Genomic DNA, 24,354 nt, shown 5'->3' on the forward strand with positions numbered 1-24,354 from the left:
AAATTTCCAATACTCAAATCTAGAAATCATGATATCCACAAGAATCACAGGGTGCTCCTTTTCACCAGTTGCAGATAAGGACAGATGGTGAATTATAGGCCTGAAGACAGACACATCCTCGTGATTTCATGTTTTGATGTAGGCTATTGCTAGATGTTTTGCTTGATTACTCGCTGGAATAAATCCAGATGTCTTGCTCTCATCTGTATTTGTCTGGACTGTAATTAGCCTGATTGAAAGTCCTCATGCATACATCAGCAAGATGGATTTCCTTTTATCCTTAACTAAAAGGTTAATTTAGATGTAGTTTGAAGATCTTTCAGCCATATGCCAGTGTCCAGTCTCACATGCTTTTGTTGTTTGTATGAACAGAAGCACAAATGGGCCTAAAGATCTTGCTGGGAAATGTTAGTTGATATTCTAACAAGATCACCTGTGTTAACTTTATTGAGCCAAGAAAGACACCAAATATACAACTTAACTTATTAAATGTGTATATAATTAGCATCTAAATGAGTAAACAAACCTTTCATATAAAACTGCGGTGAAGAAGCTTTGTCTTTCCTTCTGGCAGTGAGAGTAATTACACAAACACTGTCAACTCCTGCTCATGATGTATGCCTAAAGGTGAGCTCACCCCAGACTCCTGTTCAGAAATAGTTACAAAATACAATACAGTAACGCTACATCCGTGTCTACCCTCAGTCCCTTCTCTTCTCTCAGCACTACACCAATAGTTATCTATGTTTGTCATCGTTGTCGAGCTTTGAAACCAAGTAAATGTTGAGTTATTTTAACTAAGTTTAAATAGTGCTACTATGTCATGTGCGACGGGATGTCGCAGGTTCTTGACGTCATTTTTGGGCCTACATGGAACCTTCCATGCAGGCTTTGATCGGCTTCACTGTTCGATCTCTGGATTTCCCCCTTGAATGTGACCGAACTGCGACCATTTCACAATGTTAATCGTGTATTTAATGTAATGTGACGTAGGCCACGTGACTAACGTAACATAGTTAAGGTCAGGTCGCCTGACAGGAAACGTTCATATGTGTCGTTTTTCTGGTTATTTTGTCTTTTAGGTTGGAGGGCTTGTTGCAAAATACAGAGATTTACCTGGCAGTAATAGGATTAATCAGCATAGTGTGAACTTGTTGGGCAAGGGCTTAAACACAAAAATTGCTTCAAATGTCTTAATTAATGTAACCTCATCACCTCCATAAATACTTGTTTGGCAATTACTGGCAGCTAAGAAGTTACTCTGATACACACTGAGGCCTCAAACTCCTGGAATGTTTGTTTGTTCTTATCTGTGTACTGAAGTAATGTGGTTTTGTATCTATCCATGCTAACGTCTTATAATCAGAATCAGGTTTGTTGCCAAGTAGGTCTACACATACAAGGGGTTTGCTTTGGTATTTTGGTGCATAACAAAAAACATAGTAAGTAGAAAATTAAAGATTTATATTTTTTTAAAAGTCAGTGTCAGTGGCGCTTCCAGGTCTTGTTGATGAGGCCAGCTGCAGATGGGAAGAAACTGTTCTTGTGCTGGATGGGAGTGTCTGAAACAGTTTGTGTCCATGGGAGGGAGGGGTCAGCCATCATCTTTACTGCACGCCTCAGGGTTGTTGAGGCATTCAGGTCCTGGAGAAATGGTAGTTTTCAGCCAATCACATTCTCTGCAGTGCTAATGATACACTGCAGATGGCCCTTGTCCATAGTGGTGGCAGCAGCTTACCAGATGGTGATGGAGGAGGTGTGGATGGACAATCATGGTGATATAGAAGTGCACCATCATTTTATTTTGGCAGGTTGAACCACTTCAGCGTCTGTATGAAGTACTTTGTCTGCTGTGCTCTCTTAGTGAGGGAGCCAGGACTCTACAGTGTCAACTGGGACTCATCCCCACCAGAGATGAGCCCAGTGAGGGTGGTCTGCAAACTTCAGAAGCTTGAAAGACTAATGAGTGGAGGTGCCGTTATTTGGTATGCAAGGAGAAGAGGTCAAAGGACACAGCATTGATGGACTGGGAGTTAGACACATGTTTCCCCAGCCTCACATGATGCCTCCTTTGGACAGGTGGTCTGTTATCCACCTGCAGTTCAGCTTGTTCAGAATAACCTGGGTAAGATTGTAACACATGGTGCACTGAGAAGTGAAAAAAAAGTTGAAAAAATTCAATGAAAGAAGTTATTGATGACGACTAGTGATTTACTTAATCGGATTGCTCCAATAAAACTTAAGAAATGTCTTTAGTTTGAACTTATGAACAACTCATGCAACAAGCTCCCGGACTTTTCTCCTACTGTGTGCTGATATGAGATATTGCTTCTAGTACTGCCTACAGGTAATGGTAGCTTGTTGGCCTTCCTATGCCTATACCTGTAGACACTCCAGTTAACTCAAGAAATAGATTGTGGCTTGAATGTAAGTGAATTGGTGGCAATTATTAAATGTAAAACATGGTTATTGAACAATTAATATTTTACAGATGTTTCTGTACAAAACAGATTTGTTAAAACCACCCACAAGCAGCAGCGACACTAGCCAAGCATAAAGCGGGGACAGGAAGCGTAAAATTGGCAAAGTAATTGAGGCAGCGACCCTCAGTATTCATGCACGAGTTTTCGGTACCTTTAATTAAAAGATGAGATGTTTCTCATTTGAATAATGATGACAGAATTCATTCTGAATGTTCAGAGTTACTGAAAATGTGGTTTTAAAAAAGTACTTCCACCCAGACGGCATTTTGGACTTGTATGAGCAGTTGCACCTTATCTCTACACATTTGGCTAATGACCTCCAATAAACCTGATGGATATTAAACCTTGCCTGGTTTCACCTTTTTAGGTTTAATCACATAGATGGAGGGAAAAAGCTCAGATAACATCTCACACACGGAGAAAAGCCACGAACACTGCAAGACATGGCAGTAAATACAAATCATTCACACAAAGGCTCTCATTTCACGGTTTGACTGATTAGACTGATAGCTACGGTGTTGTGAATAGATAGTGCTGATACCCAGAATAGCCACAAAAGTTCACCCCAAAATATAAGGATTTAGCTTTTCTGGAAAACACAAACTAGTCCTCTGAATGTGTTCGGAAAAGACTATTAAATAGCATTCAGTCTGTTGAAAGCCCACTTTAATAACAGTATGCATTAAGTCAAGGTTGTGTGTGACCACTTTCTGTTACTTCCTGATTATGCGGACAGATGAAAGTAATCAAAAGACTTTATTACTTTGAGTTTTCTGAGCTGGAACTCTCAAAAAAGTGTGGATTTCCAATTCATATAGCATCCTCTGCTGAGAGAACCCACGCAAACTGCTGCTCTGATGTGCAGCAAAACAAGCAGAAAACTGCATTTACAGCGTGACTTTGTGTGGAACTAACAGTATGGGGATATAACCAATGCGATCATGTATCTCCAGATGTTGGAGCTGTATATGCCATTGCTGTTTGAAATCACAGAGATTAACGTGGGTGACTTTGCTAAATCAAATTTGGCTTGTACAGTGTTCTCCTTATTTCAATGACTATCCACCAAACAAACAGAGTAGGGAATTGGTGCCAGAGACAGCAGCAAACATTCTGCAGAGCCTCAACACTCAAATACACATTAAACTATGAACAATGGATTTAAAAAGAAGTCTTAAATGCATCTCTTCAATATAAAATAGCCCCATCTAGTGGAAGATATCATTAAAATATCCTTGCAAATGATTAAAGAAAAGAAAATAACTATGCACTGGCTGCTGGTAGGTGTTAATATGCAATTGGATCTGCTGTAGATGTAGTCTAACTAGTAATGATTTGGTGGGACATGTTACAAAATATGTTATTTGAGATAGAATACATATATTTTTAGAAGCACATGACTCCTCATCCTACCCAACCATAATATAATGTCTTCTTCTTCTGTTACTCTGGAGGGCGCTTTCCAAAGTCTGAGAAAATAACCCAGATGATGTCATCGGGGTTTTCTAGGTTTGGGCTAGAAGTTCACCTTTTTTTTAACACAACGCCTGCATTACAACCTTGGGCAAAGTTAGAAGGACGCGGGTACTTGCTAGGCAGGGGAAGTCTAACGAAAGCTGCAAATAAATTGCATTATGGGAAATGTAGGATTCTGCGTTTTTGGACTATGACACTTACAAGGGAGGCAAGACATCTTGACCTCTTCTGAAAAGTCTTGGACTGTACTTTGTTTAATTTGTTTCTTTTATTTATTTATTTATTTATTTATTTTTAACCTGTCCTGCCCAGCAGCCTGGTATAGAGTATGATGAGCTGGATACAATATTGTGCCAGACAGATTTTACTTTAACAAGACAGTATTAATATACTCCTTTGTCTGTTTTATTATTTATTTAATTATGTATTGATTTGTCACCGGGCCGGACAGGGGGGCAGACACGGGGATGGGGGGGCACAAACAGACAGCACAGAGAAAGGACAAGACCTGTAAGAGAAGGGGGATGGAAGGTGGGGACAACAGGGAAAAGCTGTGGGAAACACCAATTGCAGAAAGCAACGGAACCTGCAATAGAACAGAGAGGGGGGCTTGGGGAGGAGAAAAACAACAACAAACAAACACAAACAAAAACAAACAATAAAAATAATAATAATAGTAAAAGACAAGTTTAATTTGTTTCTTTTAAGCCTCCCCCAGAAGTAGACACTCAACTCATCCCATATTAAGAACATAAATAGAAAACGATTACAAAGAATAAAAATGTAAAAAAACATCAACAAAAAAAAAAACATATAGGAAACTATGAGTTGGATGCACCACATGTCAATAGTATACACAAAATGTTATATTATATTACAGGAGAATAACCTTTTATCTATTTGCTTTTCGGTTGTTGTTGTGTGTCTGACCTTTGAATAACAAATACACTGATCATTTAGAGGTTACATTCAATCTAATCATGTCCAAACGGATGGATGGCTGTTGTGATGTGTGTGCTCTCCACTCTGCTTGCTTCTTGTCGTTTCTGTTTCTGCTGGGAGGCACGGCAGGCACTGAGCCGCACTTGTGGGCTCTGAAAGTCTGACAGGAGCAGAAACCACTGAATTATTCTGTCCTGACCTGTCCTCACTTACGCCATTCAGCTCCGTTGCCATCGTTGCCGGCAGAGCTCAATGAACCTACAACAGTTCAATCTAATGGGACACAAACCAGCGAAAGGGGTCTAGAAAGGCAAACAATGGACTGTGAAAAGGAACCTGCCTTCTGACATGGAGGTAATCACTGTCCACAAGGAAATGCTACACAGCCAGCACTGCTGCAAGAAAAATCTGTCAGTACATTGCAAAATGTTACAAGAAGGCAGTAAAACAAAATGAGAAATGACTGAAGAAGAAGAGGAACATAGTAAGAGAAAAGCAAACAAAACAAGTACTGCAAAAGTCAGGAATCATAAATAAAATAGAAATGTTATCCCTACGATTGAGTGATCTCTCCTGGGAAAAGGTCACTAGCATACAACAGGGAGTGTAGCCAACATTTCAGGATTGATCAGAAGAAAAGAACTGCAGACAAAGAAAAAAACTTGCCTGCAGACACACAACCTTCACCAATAGAAACTTAGTGGCTGGAATCAATATTTTGAAAAATTTAAATGTAAAAGCAGTGTGACGGTGTTCAAAGGGTTACTTTTATGAAGTTGTTGTTTTGTTTACTGTTTTTATTCACTTTCACCGCTCTCATTGTTCCAGGCTGCAGCAGGCCGTTCTAAAAACCCACTGTACACTGCTCTACGCCAAAAGGTTACTTCACGACTAGCTGGTGAACATAATAGGGCATTTAGCAGTTAAAGAGCCTGATATTTCCCTTAGGTGTCCCTTAGGAGAGTCAATATTAGGCTTGCATTCACCAGGCGAGAAACACAACTCCAAACGAAGGTTAATGTTTCCCCATAACTGCCGGATTTATGAATACGCAGCTGCTTGCCATCAACTTAAAATGGGAGAATATGTCAAAGTTGTGTTCACAACCTTTCCCTGCTGCACAACAATTGGTCAAAAAAATGACTTGCAGCAAATTCAAGAACAAAAGTGTCACAGTAACAAACTACTGGCCCATACTGTTTCATTATTACTTGGCAATCAAACACAACAGCAATAACCCCCCAAGGTGGAGGCAAACAAACAATAAAAATCTGAGTTAGGTCTCGGTCAGTGTCTCTGAGCTTATTAGCAAGTCAAGGCTTTTAATGGATGGGCTGTGTGCTGTGGAGCTGAATACTGGACATGCTCACAATGTGAGCATTAGAGCGCACAAAGTTTCACCGCATGGCTTCATTTCAAGAAATAAAACTAACTTCAGTTTTAAGGTTGCATGCAGGAAATTTACTATCTATCAGTATTCCTCTACTAGACTGCAGAATATGTAAATATACTTTGCAAGCATTTCTGAAGTGATTCATAATTTCAGTCATTTTCAAGTAAAAATGCATATCAGCTGTGAGGATTTGCTGTTTTTCTTTATTTTATGTAATAGTAAACTGCATATCTTTGGGTGTTGTTCTGTTGTTAGGACAAAACAAGCTACCTGAACTTGGGCACTGAAAAATTGTGATGTGCATTTTTCACTTTTTTATGACAGTTTATCAACTAACTGACTAATGGATGAATCTAAAATCTAAAGATTAATCCATAATACAAATAACTGTACAACAGCACTACTGGTTGACATCAGATAACTGCACATATGGCCATCTCGTCTGGCTAATCAATAAAGTGCATGTAATGACTGGTCGTTCTATAGTATTTTAATAACTTTCAGTGAACCATGGCATGCTAAGCTCAATACAGAGAGTTTCTTCATCGCAGTAAGAACAATAAGCCAATAGTTCACATGTGAAAATATCATCAACAACCCTTCCACTATGACTTTAAAATGACCTCTCAGTCTTCTGGGGAATCTGCTCATCTTGAGGGAGCACAGTTTGCCCTCTGGCCAAAAACTGCTGAAAAACATTACTCTTTTGAATCATCCTAGATGTCTGTTAGGAATAAATAAAGCATTTTTTCATCTCTAAGAAAAGTTATTTCAGTTTGTTTCTGGATTTTGTCATAAATATTGAATCTAAGGTCTATTGACACCAAATGCGGAATAAGAATGAGTTATAACTTATTCTTAAGGAACCATGTAGCAGGGTGAGGAAAAAACTAGTCTGTTTAAATACAGTATTGGTATGCACTTCGGAGTTATTTGGACATTGCTGTAAAGTAATTAAAAATAAAAAAAATATTACTTCACAAAACATCTTTTCTTTTAAATGTGATTTTCTTGCATGTCAAATCCCTTTGCTGATCATAAAATGCAGCACTTTCACTCTGCAGTAGGCCCTATGTTGTTTGGACATTGCAGCTCTGGTATCTTCAACCCTCCCTCACATCAAAATTATACCAACATAAGTCCTTGCTATACATACATTTTTCTTTCATGTATATTAGCTGATAAAACGACATGGATAAGAAGCAAAATGTTCCAACACTGACCTTTAATCAGTGAACTTAAAAAAAAAAGTTTTTGGAAAGCTTATTTCTCCTTTATGCCAAAAGAGAATGGGGCTCAAATAAGGAAACACACAGCAAGACTGCTGAACAAGATTGTTTTGTGGCATAAAGCAATTTGTACAGTTCAGGCGGCTAATCGGAATAACATTCACTCCCATACTGTGTCAAAACTAAATGAGTCTCACTAAGAAAATGACATTGGCCTCTGGCATTCAACTTGTACAGGAATGGTTTCAGAAACGTGGAGAACAAAACGTATCCAGAATATTTCCTATTTTCTCATCATTTCTTGGGAGGTGGTATACAGGGTTCTGACGTGAATGGCACAGCCCAGCCCCTGCTATAATGTGAGGGGGAAAGTCCAGACGAAGAGAAATAGGCAGCAGAGTGGATCAGAGCGGTCGGTGCGCACCAGGAGAGACTCCAAGACGCGCAGCGGCAAGTCTGATGAGTGCTGTACAGAGAACTTGGTAGCTTTGGAACATTAGCCATAGACATATTACTAATGTGAGATATAAGAATAAAGCAGGGGATTTACCGAAACCTTGAGATTAAGACACAAGAAAGCAGAAACAGTGTCTACAGGACGCAACCGGACCACAAATCCTTGCTCTTGAAACTGTGTAATGACGCATCAGCAGGACACAGACCGCCAATAGGTCATTTAGGCAAAGTTTAAAGTACATCATAAGGGGGGGAAAAATAAAAAATGAACTCGTCCGACTCTATTTGGCTCTTGGATGAGTCGTGGAACCTCAGCAGAGCGGAGGAAGAGGACCAGAAACTTTTATTCGGGATCGGCACGGATAATTTCATCACCCTGCTGGTTTTCGGGCTCATCTTTACGCTCGGTGTGCTGGGCAACTCCATGGTGATCACCGTGCTGGCCCGGAGCAAACCGGGGAAACCACGGAGCACCACCAACATATTCATCCTCAACCTGAGCATTGCAGACCTTTCCTACCTGCTCTTCTGCATCCCTTTCCAATCCACCATCTACATGATGCCGACGTGGGTCCTGGGCGCCTTCATCTGCAAATTCATCCACTATTTCTTCACTGTGTCCATGCTGGTGAGCATCTTCACTCTGTCTGCCATGTCCGTGGACCGATATATAGCCATCGTCCACTCCAGAAAGTCCTCCTCTATCCGGGTGGCAAAGCATGCTTTCATAGGAGTGGTGGTGATTTGGATACTCTCTCTGGCCATGGCTGCGCCTATCATGTATTACCAGAACATTTTTCACAGAGGAGAGAATCACACCTTTTGCTGGGAAGTGTGGCCAGATCAAAACCAGAAGAAAGTCTATGTGGTTTGCACGTTTGTTTTTGGCTACGTGCTGCCTCTGCTGCTGATCACCTTCTGCTATGCAAAGGTAAGGAGAGCTAATTCACACTGGTCATTCAATCAATCTATAAATTATAAAACTATAACTAACTATAAAACATACATATTTCATCTGTTTTCTTGCTTACAGGTTTTAAATCATTTGCACAAAAAACTAAGAAACATGTCCAAAAAGTCAGAGGCATCAAAGAAAAAGGTATGTATGTATTAAGCTTTCAGTTTGAGGGGTGGGAGTGGGGTATATGTCATGGATCACAGCCATATGTTAGCAAACGTGTGTGACTGTAATCACAAACAAACCCAGTAAACAGTGGATGACAAATAGACTGCTGGGGCCATGCATGACCTGTTACTGGCATAACACATTAAAATTGCAGGAAAAAAAATTCCGATTCACAGTCTGAAAGTAAAGAAAAAAGAAGCTATTTCATCATGAGATTTAATGGACTAAATCTCCTCTAAAACACTCAATGTGTAATAAATTGTTACTTACTTTGTTGTTTTGTTGTTACCCTCCATCTATCTGGATCAGTGCATTTCATGGTTCACTAAGCTGCAGCCTTTTCTTCTGTTGACATATGGTTTGAATCAAAGCAGGGGTCAGTGTTATTGGCCCTTAGGAAGATATCACACATTATTAAGTGGGGGACTAGTCTGTTCTGTATCGTATGCTGTAGCCTACAGTTTCCTCCAATTCAACAGCCAGCGAGGGGAAACTATTTTCATTGTCTCTGAAAATTATAAATATAAATGTTCTAATGCTTTCTGTTAACTGGCATGATCGGGCAAAATGGCCAAAAGGCAATGTGCAATCAAACTGCCATCATCATTATTCTTTGTGGAGGTCATTTTGCTTCGCAGAGAGTAATCTGCTGTCGCCCACTTGATTTCCGATGTGTCTGTCTGTCTATCCATTGTTCTTTACAGCTGGTCAGTTTAGCAGCACAATCTGATAATGGCCTTTTTCTATGAAACCAAGAGCACATACTCGTCTGCTGGGAAGGGAGGAATTGATGTGCATATAAATGTGCTTTGATGTGTACCTCCCTACATGCAGGCTTTTTTGCATGAAGCTTTAAAACAACTGCAGACAGTAAACAAGGGGATTTCAGATATTCTGATGATTTACTGTGTTCGCAGTGCAGATTGAGAATGTTTCACTGACAGCTCTGTGATAAACACTTGGCAAACAGTGCATTAATGCCAGACTGTAAAATGTCAATAAGTTAGATACTGTGAAACTAATAACTAATGTCAGAACAGACTGTTTGCACATTAAATCTGAGTAAGATATCAACGACTATAACTCTGCCTAAGTGGTATAATTTTCCAAAAAATGATTAATTTGACTAAAAGCTGCAACATGCATATTTTTTATGATTACAAAAGTATGATGCCAGTGTCAAAATAAGTGTTTCCTCAGCAGTGTGTATCTGTTTTGTCCAGTGTGTGTCAATGAAAATGTTTAATGATGAGACGACTAATATTTAACATGGTCCATTGCTTCATTGCTTGTACAATCAAAAAAGAATGCATAATACATGCGCCTTTGAAAGGTACCTTATTGATGTATTACTTTCCCTTTATTTTTGCCAGTAGGTTGGTTGAGTATGCACACACTTTTGCAGCAACAACCTGTTTAGAGTCACTCAGAAAAATACAGTAATTTAAAAAATCTGAAATAGCACAGAATAATTAAGAGGGAACAGAATCAGTTACGACTTTATAGACCAATAGAAAATGGTTAGAAACTACAATATGAAAGCTATTCCTCAAAGCTGTTTTCACTTCCTTTTCATGGTGTGAAATCATGGCAACAATGCCATGCAAAACACCTTTTAAAGAGGAAACACATTCTGACACCTGTCCAGTCTCAGGTCTCATGATAACTCCCTGGCTTTCATCAATGTCAAAAGACAAAATGATCACATGAGTATTTGTTGTCCTCAAAAACAGTTTTTCAATGCTCAATGCATATACAGTATATACATGAATAGTCCAATATTTTGCTTGCTTTATTTGCTTTTTTGCCCATAGTAAGACGAAGAGATCAATCAATATCAGGTCTGTACATTATGAAGCTACACCCAGCAGCCTGTTTGTTAAGATTAGCTTAAACACTGGAAACAGTGGGAAATAGCTAGCCTGGCTCTGTCCAAAGATAACATGGGACGTGTATAAACACAAACATGTAACTACACTAGATGAGACAAAAAAGGAACGTATATATTAAGATGGCGAGAACGTGGTTTGACTGGAGCGTTGTAAAGTGCGTAGTTCAACACTTATCTGACTCTATAGTAATAACAGCAGCCTCATAAATGAAAATAGCAGCAGCAGAGGTCAGTATCAATACTGTAATAATGTAATAATGCTATGCAATGTTAGCTACATTTACTGTATATGAAGTAACAATAAATGCATGTCATTCCTACCTACTACTTTGGATTGTTATAAATACTTTGCTTTAAAAGTACCAAATAGTCAAACAGTGATAAAAATACATCTTTATCCTAATTGTTTTACAATGGCATCGTGGACCTCATAATCATAATGAGGTACCTAGAAATTCCCACCCTTGAGGTGATGCATCGTGATGCATTGAGACATTGAATCGAATTGAATCGTTGACCTGATAATCATAATAGAATCGAATTGTGACACCAGTGAAGATGCACACCCCTAATGTTAACATCAAAACTTCAGGAAGTCACTTCTCCGCTTAAGTTTTTATACAGATTATATAGAAGAATATAATAGGATATAATGTGTTAGGCTTTATGGTGCTTACAGACAATGAGCAGTTACCATAGACTGTATAAAACATGGACGTAGTGTCCATGACATCACCCATAGGTTTCTGAAGGGCTGTGAAGGGCTCAGTGTCGGTGGCTCTGGTGGCTCCAGCCCAGTGCCTGACTCTAGCTAACCCAGAAATGGGTAAGAGGTGGATCTGAGGCGAGCCGAATGAAGCCTGGCTGCTGAACCGCCTAGCGGCCAACCACCTGAAAGGCCATCCAGCTGTCACTCAAAGCAGCCGCATCCTTAACTATGCATAACTTTAAGCCTTAATATAATTGAAATGGTTGAGTAATTTAAAAATCGGGCTAGGGCTCAATACAGCCATCATGGCTCCTGGCCTGTCCAGCGGGCTCCTGCGATCCACCAAGTATCTCACGACGCAGCTAGGTAGAGCAAGTTGCATCTGAAAATAGAGGAATTTGTTCAGATCAGACAATGAACAATACTAGTGAACAGGTGTATAAGTCAGAGATCTCAGAGCAAAATCATCTCGGGTATAATTTCTCTTGAGTTATAGTGCATGCGTGTCCATGGGAGCTTTTCTAATCTTTGGACAGAGCCAGACTCGCCATTTCCCCTGCTTCAAATGTTTAAGCTAAGCATCTCCTGGATTTAGCTTCATATTTACAGTACAGACATAACAGTTTATTAGTACAGAGAGTGATAACGATCTTTAACCTAAACTAGGTTATCTCAAAGGAAAATCTTGATTGTTCTGAATCAGAGAAGTGTCATCAATTAATTATGAGGTTGGCCTCATATTTGCATTCTTCTTGTGCTGTCTTAAAGCATTAGCGGATGTCAAACAAGCAAGTGGTGCTTTTCACAATAGATGAAAATCAAATGAGACAAATAAACAAACTGCTTCAAGCCAAACAGTGTCCTTGGTGGAAAGCAGGCGGAATTTGTTCAAATAAGTATTTAATCAACAGTTTGCGTGGTTCACTCGGTCTCGGCAGCAACAACCAGGCCTGTGAAATATAATGTCAGTGACAGCTGGGACGAGCAAGGTTACTCCCACAGCTGTTGTGAAATACTTCTAAACAAACTTCTTATCACCCTCAGGCACCCACAGCAGGAATCAGCCTCCAAAAATCCAACGAGTCATTCTCAAAAACAAAAGCAAAAAGGTGTAAATCTTCCTTAATCTTTCTGTAGGCAAAGATATGACAAACCTGTTTTAAATGAATCTCTTTCCCCCTCAGGTTTTATGTCGCGCTCCAATAAAGACAATCTGAGTACATTTTCTTGGCAAACAATGATGTTTTTAATGGATTCTCAGTGTTTTGAACCAGAGGTTAAAAAGATTAAGTACTGTAGGTTTAGGAGTTTCCTCTTAGTGATTCGAGTCAGTCAGGCATCCAGAGCACAGATGGTTATGGATAATTATGAAAATGAATACTTGGCCAAGTTGTCTTGAAATTATTTAACAGCATCTGTAAACTGAAGGTGATAGCTAATGCGTCAGAGACCAAACTGCTTATCTTTGACAGCGATGCTCATTTGAGTGCTACCATCCTGAACTGAGGGCAACTATGCCAACTGAATGCATTAATTGAACATCATAATTTTCTGTGGTTGAAGTAGTAATTTAAATGAACTTTTCAAAGAAATTATGAGCTATATTTTCAGTACAATAGTTTTTTTTTTTTTTCAAAACAGAGTTACTTGCTCAAGATTATAAGTAGCGCCAACATAATATTTTTGTTAGGTAAAAAAAGTAGCTAAAAATTGTTCCTTAGTGCGTTAGTTGTAAAAGTAATACTAAACTTGCTAAATTGCAACCTGGCTGTTGTGATGTTACTGTTTATGTTATGTTATAGGTTATGTTAAATGGCCTTAGCTGGAGAATTGGTGCCTATTTTTTTTATTTTGTAAAGATTTGCGCTACTGTAGTTCCTCAATTCATACTGCATTACTGCATTTAAAATGTATACATAAAATACAAAAATCTAAACAAATACCATGACACAGAGCAAACAACGACACAATAAGTAAAGTAATATTAGTGAGGTTATGGCTTAGCATACTGTTGTTACAGTTGCTGCTGCAAAGCTAACATGAAGCTAACATGCAGAGAGGAAGAGATGGTCCCAGAGCGCCAGCTCCAGACAGTGATACCAACAACTCTCTGCTACTATAGCTAACATTAACATTGAAAAAACATCGAATTTCCCCTTGCAGGATATGTATGTTCTTCTTCTTCTTGTCATCACAACAACAGCATGTTTTGGCAAACTAGAAAGTAGACAGAATGACTGTGGGCAAGCATTTATTGTTTGCTAGTGTTTTGTGGCGGGGTGCGGCACACTTTATTTGTTTCCCATGTACAGAGCCAGGGCTGTATATAAACACCAGATTTTTTTTCACCGCACACACAGAATGGACAGCTAGCGGACCATGAGAAGATATACGCTGAATTTGACAAAACACGTGTATTGGATTAGAATCACTCAAATGGTATCCTAACTTCAGTGAAAAAGACAATACCACATCTTACAATAAAGCTATTTTTACAGCACACTGGCTGACTAGCATTAAATTGGATCCTTTTTCACACCCAGCTAATGTTAAAATACAAACCTTTGTAAAGATCTTTATAAAAGACTGAAGATAATTTAAGATTTTCCCAGTGTGTCTTACATATTTGGAATGTTTTTATACTTTTGTGGCTGAACAGAAATGATGCTCTTCCAAAGGCCCTAAAGCAAGTTACACAAATAATCTCTGGGGACCCTACTCTCTTCCATATTGGGCTGCAGATCTGTAGTGCCCAGACAGGAGTTCTGTAGCTGAACCCTCCTCCAAACCAAGCCAGTCTTGTGGCTGCAAAGCATTCTGGTCATGGGGTGGTGATGGCGCATAGATAAGATGCTTACCTTACCTGGTGTGGGAGACCTGAGTTCAATTCCCACTGTGAGACATCCACCATTGTGTCCCTGAGCAAGACACTTAACCCCTAGTCCAGAGGCATGTGACCTCTGAGATGTATAGCAATTGTAAGTTGCTTTGGATAAAAGTGTCAGCTAAATGTAGATGGTCTACTGAAGCTAATATTAGAATCAGCCTTGATACTAACCACAAGAAATTGGCACCTTGTTAGACTTATGATTTCTCCATGTTCAATATCTTTGTGATTCTGACATACTGATGGCAAAACCTGATGACATCTTACATGGCTGAAATATTTCCTCCAACTATTTTTATTGTAGCTGAAATGGAAATGTCTGAAACAGACTGTTATATCTATAATTTATGGAAATAGCAGTATAGCAACAAAATGAGCTGTGACTTGCAGAGCATGTTGCATCATTAAAACTGCTTTTGCCTTTTAAGTTTTTTTTTATTGTGTTTTTTCTTTAAGGAGAAATGTCTGCCTTGTGTCCTAATATCCAGCTTTGACTTATTCACTTGAATACATTTCTGTACTGTAGCACTCAAAAATTAATCTTGACAGCTATATATTAATAATTTAATGCATTTCACTGACCAGCTAACAGCTTTCAACAAAACAGGGTTACAAGTAGAGACGGTGTAGCTGGAGAGCCCGAAAGATTATATTGGTTATTTCTTGCTGTGGTGATGCTGCTGTTTACATTAGCCTAACTGATGGCTCACAGGGAGTCAATGTGAAGATATAAATGTGTCATGGAGGCTATGCAAACAAAGAATGGCTGTTAACATACAGCACTAAAACTGTGGGAACCTGTCCTTGGCTACTGTGTCTTTGTATGTGTGTGCATACGCACAAGCTTGTTTGTTATGATATCTCAGGCCATTATTAACCTTTCATTTGAAAATATGTCCAGTCAGTGACTTTTATCTCTGATAAAACATCTCTGATCGATAAAGTACATTTTATTGTAAAAGTGATTAATACTGCACTGGACTGTGAGAATTTGAATTTGATATGATGATAATGAAGCATTTCATCAGAGTGCACATACATTTGCACATAAATATTTTCATTATTATTCATATAGTCTACAACTGTACCCACAGTTAATTTATTTGGTCTGAGTTGTAACCTGCTTGTGTTTTTTGCCATATCAACTTTCTTGGGCATTCATTCCATTTAAATCTTATCTTTTTTATGCCATTTGGGGACAGCAACAAGCTACAAACACAACATTCATGTATCATTACCTGATGAAGTTGTAAACGTGGACATGTAAGCATCCAGTAGACACATAGCAAAATGAGCATTCCTTCGGAGTCATGTTTCTGACCACCGGGTGAATTTAAGTCCAATATTCACTATCCTCCTAGCTCTGATTTGGTCTCCACCAACTTCTGAGGGAAATATCTGTCTCTTTAGCTTCACCATCTAGCTAGGCACTAACTATGTCTGTCGGACATTTGGCAATTGGCAGGTAGTGTATAGTGGGTTTATTGGACTGTTTTCACTGAAAACTGCTGCCTGCTGCTGCTACAAATGACAGATAAAACTGATCTAAACTAATTCTGATGTATAACACGATACCTTGGATCCTTCGGAAACGGCGCAGGGGAAAACGTGTAGGCGCGCTGGTTAAAATGAGAAAGCGGGGATTTCGCACTGCGTTCCCTTCAATCCACCTGGCGAATGTCTGCTCTCTGGCCAACAAAATGGACGAACTGCTTCTCCTCAACAGAACTTACTCGGACTTCTGCAGATCTGCTGCCCTCTGTTTCACCGAATCCTGGCTCACCGAGCACATCCCGGACAGCGCACTCCACCTACCGGGATTTAATCTCATCCGCGCGGATCGCGAAAGGGAGCTCACGGGAAAAACAAGGGGAGGCAGACTCTGTTTCTATATAAATGAAGGTTGGTGCACAGATGTCACAGTGTTGAAGAAATCATGCAGGCCTCACATAGAGACATTATTTATAAACTGTAAACCGTTTTATTCACCGAGGGAGTTTTCCTCGTTTGTTCTGGTCGCCGTTTACATTCCACCTCAGGCCTGTGTTAGTGATGCGTTACTACACCCGGCCGACCAGATAACTAACGTGGAGAAAAAACATCCAGACTCCCTGCTCATAGTTCTTGGGGACTTTAACAAAGTAAACCTCAGCCATGAACTTCCAAAGTACTGACAGCATATTAAGTGTCCCACCAGGGACACTAACATACTGGACCACTGCTACACAACATTAAAGGACGCCTATCACTCTGTTCCCCGTGCAGCCGTGGGACTCTCTGATCACGCTCTGGTTCATCTTATCCCGACACACAGGCAAAAATTTTAATCTGCTAAACCTGTTGTAAAGACTGTGAAAAGATAGACCATCGAGTCAAAGCTGGAGTTACAGGCCTGCTTTGACTGCACTGACTGGAGTGTTTTTGAGGCTGCAGCCACTGACCTGGACGAACTAACTGACACTGTGACGTCTTACATCAGTTTTTGTGAGGACGTGTGTGCCGACTAAAACCTTGTGCACATACAACAACCAAAAACCCTGGTTCACAGCGAAACTCAGGCAGCTTCGTCAGACCAAGGAGGAGGCCTTCAGAAGTGGGGACAGAGTCCTGTACAACCAGGCCAGGAACACTCTGACTAAAGAGGTCAAAGCTGCAAAGAGATGCTACGCTGAAAAGCTAAATAACAGCTTTGCAGCCAACGACCCTGCGTCAGTGTGGAGAAGCCTACGGACACTCACAAACTACAAGAGACCATCCCCCAACACTGCTGATACTCAACTACTGGCAGACGAGCTGAATGGTTTCTACTGTAGGTTTGAGCCCAGAGTCACACCTCTCCCCCACTCCAACACCATCTTCAAACAGTCACCTTCCCCCTCCGACCCCTCACCTGCACTCAAGATCTGTGAAGAGGACGTGAGCCACCTCTTCCAAAGGCAGAAGATCAGGAAGGCTCCTGGCCACGACAGTGTGTCTCCATCCTGCCTGAAAATCTGTGCGGACCAGCTGGCCCCCATCTTCACTCAGATCTTCAACAAATCACTGGAGCTGTGTGAAGTTTCCTCCTGCTTCAAACGCTCCACAGTCATCCCGGTCCCAAAAAAACCCTCCATCTCTGGACTAAATGACTACAGGCCCGTCGCCCTGACATCTGTAGTCATGAAGTCCTTTGAAAGACTGGTCTTGGCCCACCTGAAAGACATTACAGGCCCCCTGCTGGACCCCCTGCAGTTTGCCTACAGGGCTAATCCTTCAGGTTTCTGGGTTCCACTATATCCCAGGACCTGATGTGAAAGCCCAACACGGACACCATTATCAAGAAGGCCCAGCAGTGGACGTACTTCCTGCGTCAGCTCAGGAAGCTTAACCTGCCTAAGGAGCTGCTGATCCAGTTCCACACAGCCATCATCCAGTCTGTCCTCTGCACCTCCATCACTGTCTGGTTTGGATCTGCCACCAAAAAGGACAAGGACAGATCACAACGGACAGTCAGGACTGCAGAAAAGCTCCTCCCCTCTGGTAGGCACTACAGAGCACTCTACGCCAAAACCAACAGACACAGAAGCAGTTTCTTCCCACAAGCCATCACTCTGATGAACAGCTGATTTCTGACTCACAGTGTCAGGAACAATTCCTGTGCAATAACCCAGTAACTCTGTCTCTAATCAGCCACCTGTTTACTGGTTTCCACTTATTATTTATTTATTCACCATTCTCTATTTCAGTGCTGTTCATACTATCATATTGTATATACTGTATACCAATACATCTACCTCAGGTCATAAGGTCATAGGTCTTATTTATTTTTTCCAGCATCCTTTGCACTATGCTCCATCACACTGTGTACATGTGTACATGTATGTGTACCTGTATATCATATCCACCTTCAACATGCACATAATGAGAATAATAGTTTACTCTTGCATCCTTTGCACTCTGATCACTGCACTATTTGTCAATATGTCTATATTGTTTTTGTTCATAGTGTGTATGTTAGTGTTGTCTATACTGTAGTTTGTGTCTGATTTTATTTTATTATTGTGTTATGGTATTTTTGTACGAGTAAGCACATCACGAGCAATGTACAATCCTGAGTCAAATTCCTCGTATGTGTACACATACCTGGCAACAAAGCGGATTCTGATTCTGATTCTGATATTTCACTTAGCAAAATTGTGATCGGAAAAAGTAGATCTAAAATTCATGTGGGACAGTGCTTTTTTAATGCTACTCAAATTGAAATGTAGGGGGATATTGGAAGCATTAGATTTGAATTGGTCATAATAGAATCTGGTTACTATGGCAGCTTCAATATGGCAGCTTCAATTCAACACTGGTCATCAAAAGTTTGTGAGAGTCATATCATGTATTCATCATTTCTGGATATGAATGACTTTATTCATTTTGTGCAATGCTGTGTTTATTATTCTTTCTATCTCACTCTTCCAGAGTTCCCTGATCGATATATTTTTTTACACTTTATGCTTACATCAACTTTGTGATTTCTGATAGTTCAAATGATTTGACATGTTTTGGTATATTTTATTTATGTTTCTAATTTTCCTTGAACTAAACCACAGAGAAAGTAGCATTTGTAATTAATGTCAGGCTCCTTTGTATTTCTTTATATTCTATGATGGGAACTAATTAGTTCTGGAATAAATCCAATTGCTACCTAGATATGCAGTGGAGGGGCTTGGCAGATCAGGCACCATGTAATTAGTTTTTCATGATGATTCTTTTGAGCTCTAGCCTTTGGCTTTATTGATAGTCATGCCCGAAGTAATAACACCCACCACCTTCCTCTTAGAGATTCCATAAAATTGGTTTGCCATAATTGTCACATTAAGTTATCACATTTTATAAGAAACATAGCTGCTCATCATTTTCCACATTTTATTTTTGTGTCTTAAATGAAGTTAGGTTCTAGGTGCCAACCTCTGCTGTAAATGTATATAGCAGCAGAAAGAATGGTGTGCAGCGAGGTCTCTGCCTTATTCTGCCATTTTCCAGTCACAATTGACATCTTAGATAGTTGACTTCACGTACTTTATTGTCATTGTTAAATGCATAAAGACCCAAGGCCCAACAAGCCTCCTGGATTAGAAGCTTCAATGTCAAAGTCTAATGTGTAGCACTGTAGACTTGTACACAGTTGGAATGAGATGTACTGAATGGGTTAGACAGATTTTTCATCTAAACATTTACAGTATTGCAGCTGGAACTGCTGAGTGAAATGTGTGATGGAACAAATGTCAATATGAAAATGTGATTTATGTGGTGCTGGTAAGTTTAATGTAAAACAATTAAACGTTTTGTGTGGCCCTGAATTAGTATAAAAATGAATGCAAATGGTTTCGACTGTGTGTATTAGCTTAAGAAGGAACTGCAGTACAGCTAATATTCATTTCATCAATTTAAAGCTGCACCAATCAATTTTTTTTTATTAACAATGGATCCAATGACTATGTGCAATGTAAAAGGGGTCGCTCATAGTAACACACTCATAGAGAATTATAACCAAGTCTGCAGTTTCCCTCAGCTCTCAGGAGCATTTTGACGTTGTTTTGCGTTTTAGCCTGAACAAAAATATTTTGGAGGATTGGGAGATTGCCCAACTTAGCCCTTGAGTAACAAATAAAATTAACTCTCAATTCATTCACATAACCCTGGTAGATTGTTAGCACCATACTAAAAAAACATCCGCATACACTGAACCCAGGTTCATTTCAGTATATAAACAATATCTGCCTCCAATTTACTTTAAAGCTCACAGTCTCTGTATTAACATAAAAAAAGGTAATCACAGAATTATTCAGTGATAGCAACACAAAAAATACATCATTATCTACTGGTGTAGCAAGGTAAATATGTAGTCCTTAGATGTTATATGGGAAAGTTTTGGAAGTAAGGAAGCACAAGATGGAATAAGAATAAAGACTAACAGAGCAGCAACAGAATAATAAACAAAGTTCTCCAAAGCACTAACCTCTCGTAACCTTGCTTTATTTATTTTTCATGAATGAGTCTTAAAACTGAGAAAAGCATTAATGTTGTCACTGTAGTCCCTGAGAGCACTTACTAAATCTTTCTCCTACTCCTTTTTTTTTTTTTTTTGTGGATCCCAGACTGCTCAGACGGTCCTGGTGGTGGTGGTGGTGTTCTGCCTCTCTTGGCTCCCTCATCACGTGGTACACCTCTGGGTAGAATTCGGGACCTTCCCGCTGAACCAGGCCTCCTTCGTGTTCAGGGTTGCCGCCCACTGCCTGGCCTACAGCAACTCATCTGTCAACCCAGTCATCTATGCCTTCCTGTCAGAGAACTTCAGGAAGGCTTACAAGCAGGTGTTCAAATGCCAGATCGGAACCAGCGACTCCCCGCTCAACGACATCAAGGAGATTCGCAGCAAAGTGGACACTCCGCCCTCAACTAACTGCACCAACGTCTGACTGACTGACTGTGGATGGTGACATAAAAAATTAATTACTGTCACGCTGAAACTCAATATAAAGTCACAGTGACAAAACCATCAGACATGAGTGGGTGTGTGGATTTTCTGATGTAGGTAAGTATGGTTGCTTGGATACAGCTGTACTGTTCCACATAAGCGCTGTTCATTATACCTGGACCAGAGGAGATAAAGCCAGTGTGGCTGCAAGACAAGCTCCCTCTTTGACCAGTCTCAGTTCCCTGCATCTCTTCTTTATCGGGAGTCTTCTTAAAATCTGGAGTCTGAAACTCAGGAAAATAATCCTCTCTCTAAAGTGAAAACTCATTCTGGTTGTAGACATTTGTTTCATATGTCATATCAAAGTATAATTACAAGCCAATGCATTACAAAGGTGAGGAAATTGTACTTTCAGACTTCAAAAATATAAAAAATCTCAATTGGTAGACCTTTTTTTCAGGAATGCCCAGAGTTGCATTATACTGAGTCACAACATCATCACCCGCTGAAGTAAAAGTGTTGTTTGAATGTGTCTTACTGTCTGAAGAACTAGTCTGGGACAGCTTAGCTTGGTTAGCTTGATGAAGGGGCTGAAGGTGTGGGGAGGCAGCTGGTCTCCATAAAAAAAATTTGAAATGCTGCTCCTTTACATTCGTACATTCAAACCATTTACATGTTGTAAATTACACTTAATTATGTTATCCACTTCAGAGTTGGAGGGTGTGTGAACAGGACTACAGTGGCGGGTTTCATAAAGATAGACTTTGGCTATGGTTTAGATAACTATAGTCAGACCTCAGACATATGTCTAAAGTCATAAATTCCATTAGCTGTCCATCTTCTTGACTATTTTAAAGAGGACTAATTTGCCATTAATCATGGGTCTCAGACTAACCTGGCTGACCAAGTCATGTTTGTATCACTGACTAAGCAGTGTCACTGTTTCCCACACAAAAATAACAAATGACTTGTGTGTCTTCATTTCCAGAACTGTACAATATCAAACCTCACATCGAGACCAGAAATAAAAAAATAAAAAACTTATCAAAATTTGCGTTTTAGCTAAGGTAGTGCTGTTGAGTACAGCCCCAATGAGCGTTTCAGAGTGGTAAATACTACATGTATAATGTGAATATGCAGCACAAGACCTTTGTTTTTCCGCTGTAATGTGAATATACCTTTAGTGGTGAGCTAGGTGGCTTCCTTTGGGTTGTTTTTTGTGAAATGGTCTAACTCCTATTAGAATAATACAGGAGAACACACTACAGACAATATCTTTGTGCAACTGGCCCTTGGAGTGCAGCGTGCAGTCACTGGGAATAAGCTAGCTGTTGATAGTCCACAAATAGCCTGCTGTACCTCCAAACTGTAGGCTGGTTCCTTGTTAAACAAAAACTCCTTTTCCTATTTCTGCATGTGCTAAATATAGAAGATGCAATGTGTGAGTGTGGTGTTTTGTGGGTTGTGGAGGAAAGTCGGAGCAGGGCAAAGCAACAAAATGAATGTATATTGTAAATATAACATTACAAATTCCCTTTCCCAATACTGTTCACATTAACAGTCACCAATGTAGATAAGAAAAAAAACTTCCATTGTAATTGCACTGAGTATGATTAAAGCCTTTTAAATAGATTTAGATAGATTGAAATATTATGGATACTGAGGCTGATATTCACAAATGCCTGTAAAAGCTTCACTCTGTATTTGGCTGCTAAGTTAACAGTTTTCACATTGTGCCGTGCTATATATGACTGAGCCAGGCTGGCATATAAATCTCACTGCTTGTTTTGCACCTTTTCTGGTGGCCACCTTTCAGCTGATAAGACTGATTAACACTAACTTCATTCAGAGAGGAGGAACTAATCAGTATAATCAGCAGACTCTCATCCTCCCTGTCAGTGAGGATCTCAGATGTGAGAGTCAAGGATTCCCACAGAGCACAGAAGGTGCAGTTGATGACTTCGCTGACTTAGCGCTGACGGATGATGATCCTCATTCATGGCCACACAGGACTGAGGACTTTAAAAAAAAAAAAATAGGACATTTGCATGGAAATCTAATCCAGCGGGGGAATTGGCGATTTGCTGGTGAGATTATAGTGGACGCATAGAGCATATGTGAATGAATGGAAATTCTTTGGCAAATGATACAGATGCAGAACATAAATAGAGTGTTGTTTCCTTCAAAACTCATATAAAGAGCCTGTGAACAAAATAATATTTTTTTCAGCTGAAAATGCATTGTTTAATTTTGTAACATTGTAGATTACAGCCAACCCATTACAGTATACGGGTTTCAATATAATACTACTGCACACCAAGACAAACTGTACTGTAGGCCTACACTGTAGTACAGGGGAGGAAGACAAGTAGTCAGAGAATAGGGGGATACTATATGTTTGAGAAGGACCTTTAGATTTTTTTTTAAATACAGAGAACCCATTTAACATTTTACAGTAATATTATTAGGTAATAAGGCAGGAAAAATGGGGAAAACAGTTGATAGTCTGATTATTATCTGATTATTTTAGCTTATAATATATTTACAAAAGAAAATACATTGAGAGATTACAATGTAAAATGTTTATAATTATGGAGTACTTGTGATTAATAGTGTACATTATTGTTGCTGCTGGGGAACAAAACATTAGCCTACATTTTGGAGCTACCTCTGTAGCTATTAAAAAAATTATGTTTGTATTTTTAAAATTATAATAAAATACTGGGGAACATTAATTTCATTTTGGGATCCAATGTGGGAACCATCTGACAATGTCATATCCCTACCATAACAAACTGTATTCCGGTCCGTTGACCTATTCATAAATGCAACAAATGGTATGTTTAAAAAAAAAAAGATACAACAAATACAAACATGCCAGAGAAATTCCAGCTGAGGTAATGGCCGTTACTTTATTGTGACATTACACTATCTTCAGGTAAAAGCATTGAAAATGTGTGAATTGAATGTGAATTGTAAAATAAAGCAGTTTCTTGTAAACTCTTTTTCAAGTCATTTACAAAGTAAATATTTGGTATGCCAGCTGTAATATGTAGTACTACTTATTCCCGCATTACACAGTAGCCAACTGCAGAACGTTGTGAAAGTACTAATAGGTATTATTATATTATATGGACCATGTAATTACAAAAGTACTTACAGTGTAATTTATTTCTTTGTCCCACCTCCCCGCACTAAATGCAAATTTGATAACATCTTATTCCCTGTAGATTTTCTCTTGTATTTACGGGGAGGCACATGATAAGTATTTGGTTGCTGGCTGTATTCTAAGGCGTTACCTCTAATTTAGCAAC

The 24,354-nt window shown here is 39.5% G+C and overlaps 1 protein-coding gene across 1 annotated transcript; it reads left to right on the top strand.

The window, feature by feature from the left end:
• The first annotated feature begins 8,096 nt into the window (after nucleotides 1-8,096).
• Nucleotides 8,097-23,535, top strand: LOC123968505 (galanin receptor type 1-like). The gene is made up of 3 exons (XM_046045325.1): nucleotides 8,097-8,910; nucleotides 9,013-9,078; nucleotides 20,721-23,535. Exons 1-3 carry the CDS (start codon nucleotides 8,245-8,247, stop codon nucleotides 21,039-21,041), a joined length of 1,053 nt encoding a protein of 350 aa, XP_045901281.1. The 5' UTR covers nucleotides 8,097-8,244; the 3' UTR covers nucleotides 21,042-23,535.
• The last annotated feature ends 819 nt before the right edge of the window (nucleotides 23,536-24,354 follow it).

Source organism: Micropterus dolomieu, linkage group LG03 (genome assembly GCF_021292245.1).
Source record: "Micropterus dolomieu isolate WLL.071019.BEF.003 ecotype Adirondacks linkage group LG03, ASM2129224v1, whole genome shotgun sequence".
In the NCBI taxonomy this organism is placed as follows: domain Eukaryota; kingdom Metazoa; phylum Chordata; class Actinopteri; order Centrarchiformes; family Centrarchidae; genus Micropterus; species Micropterus dolomieu.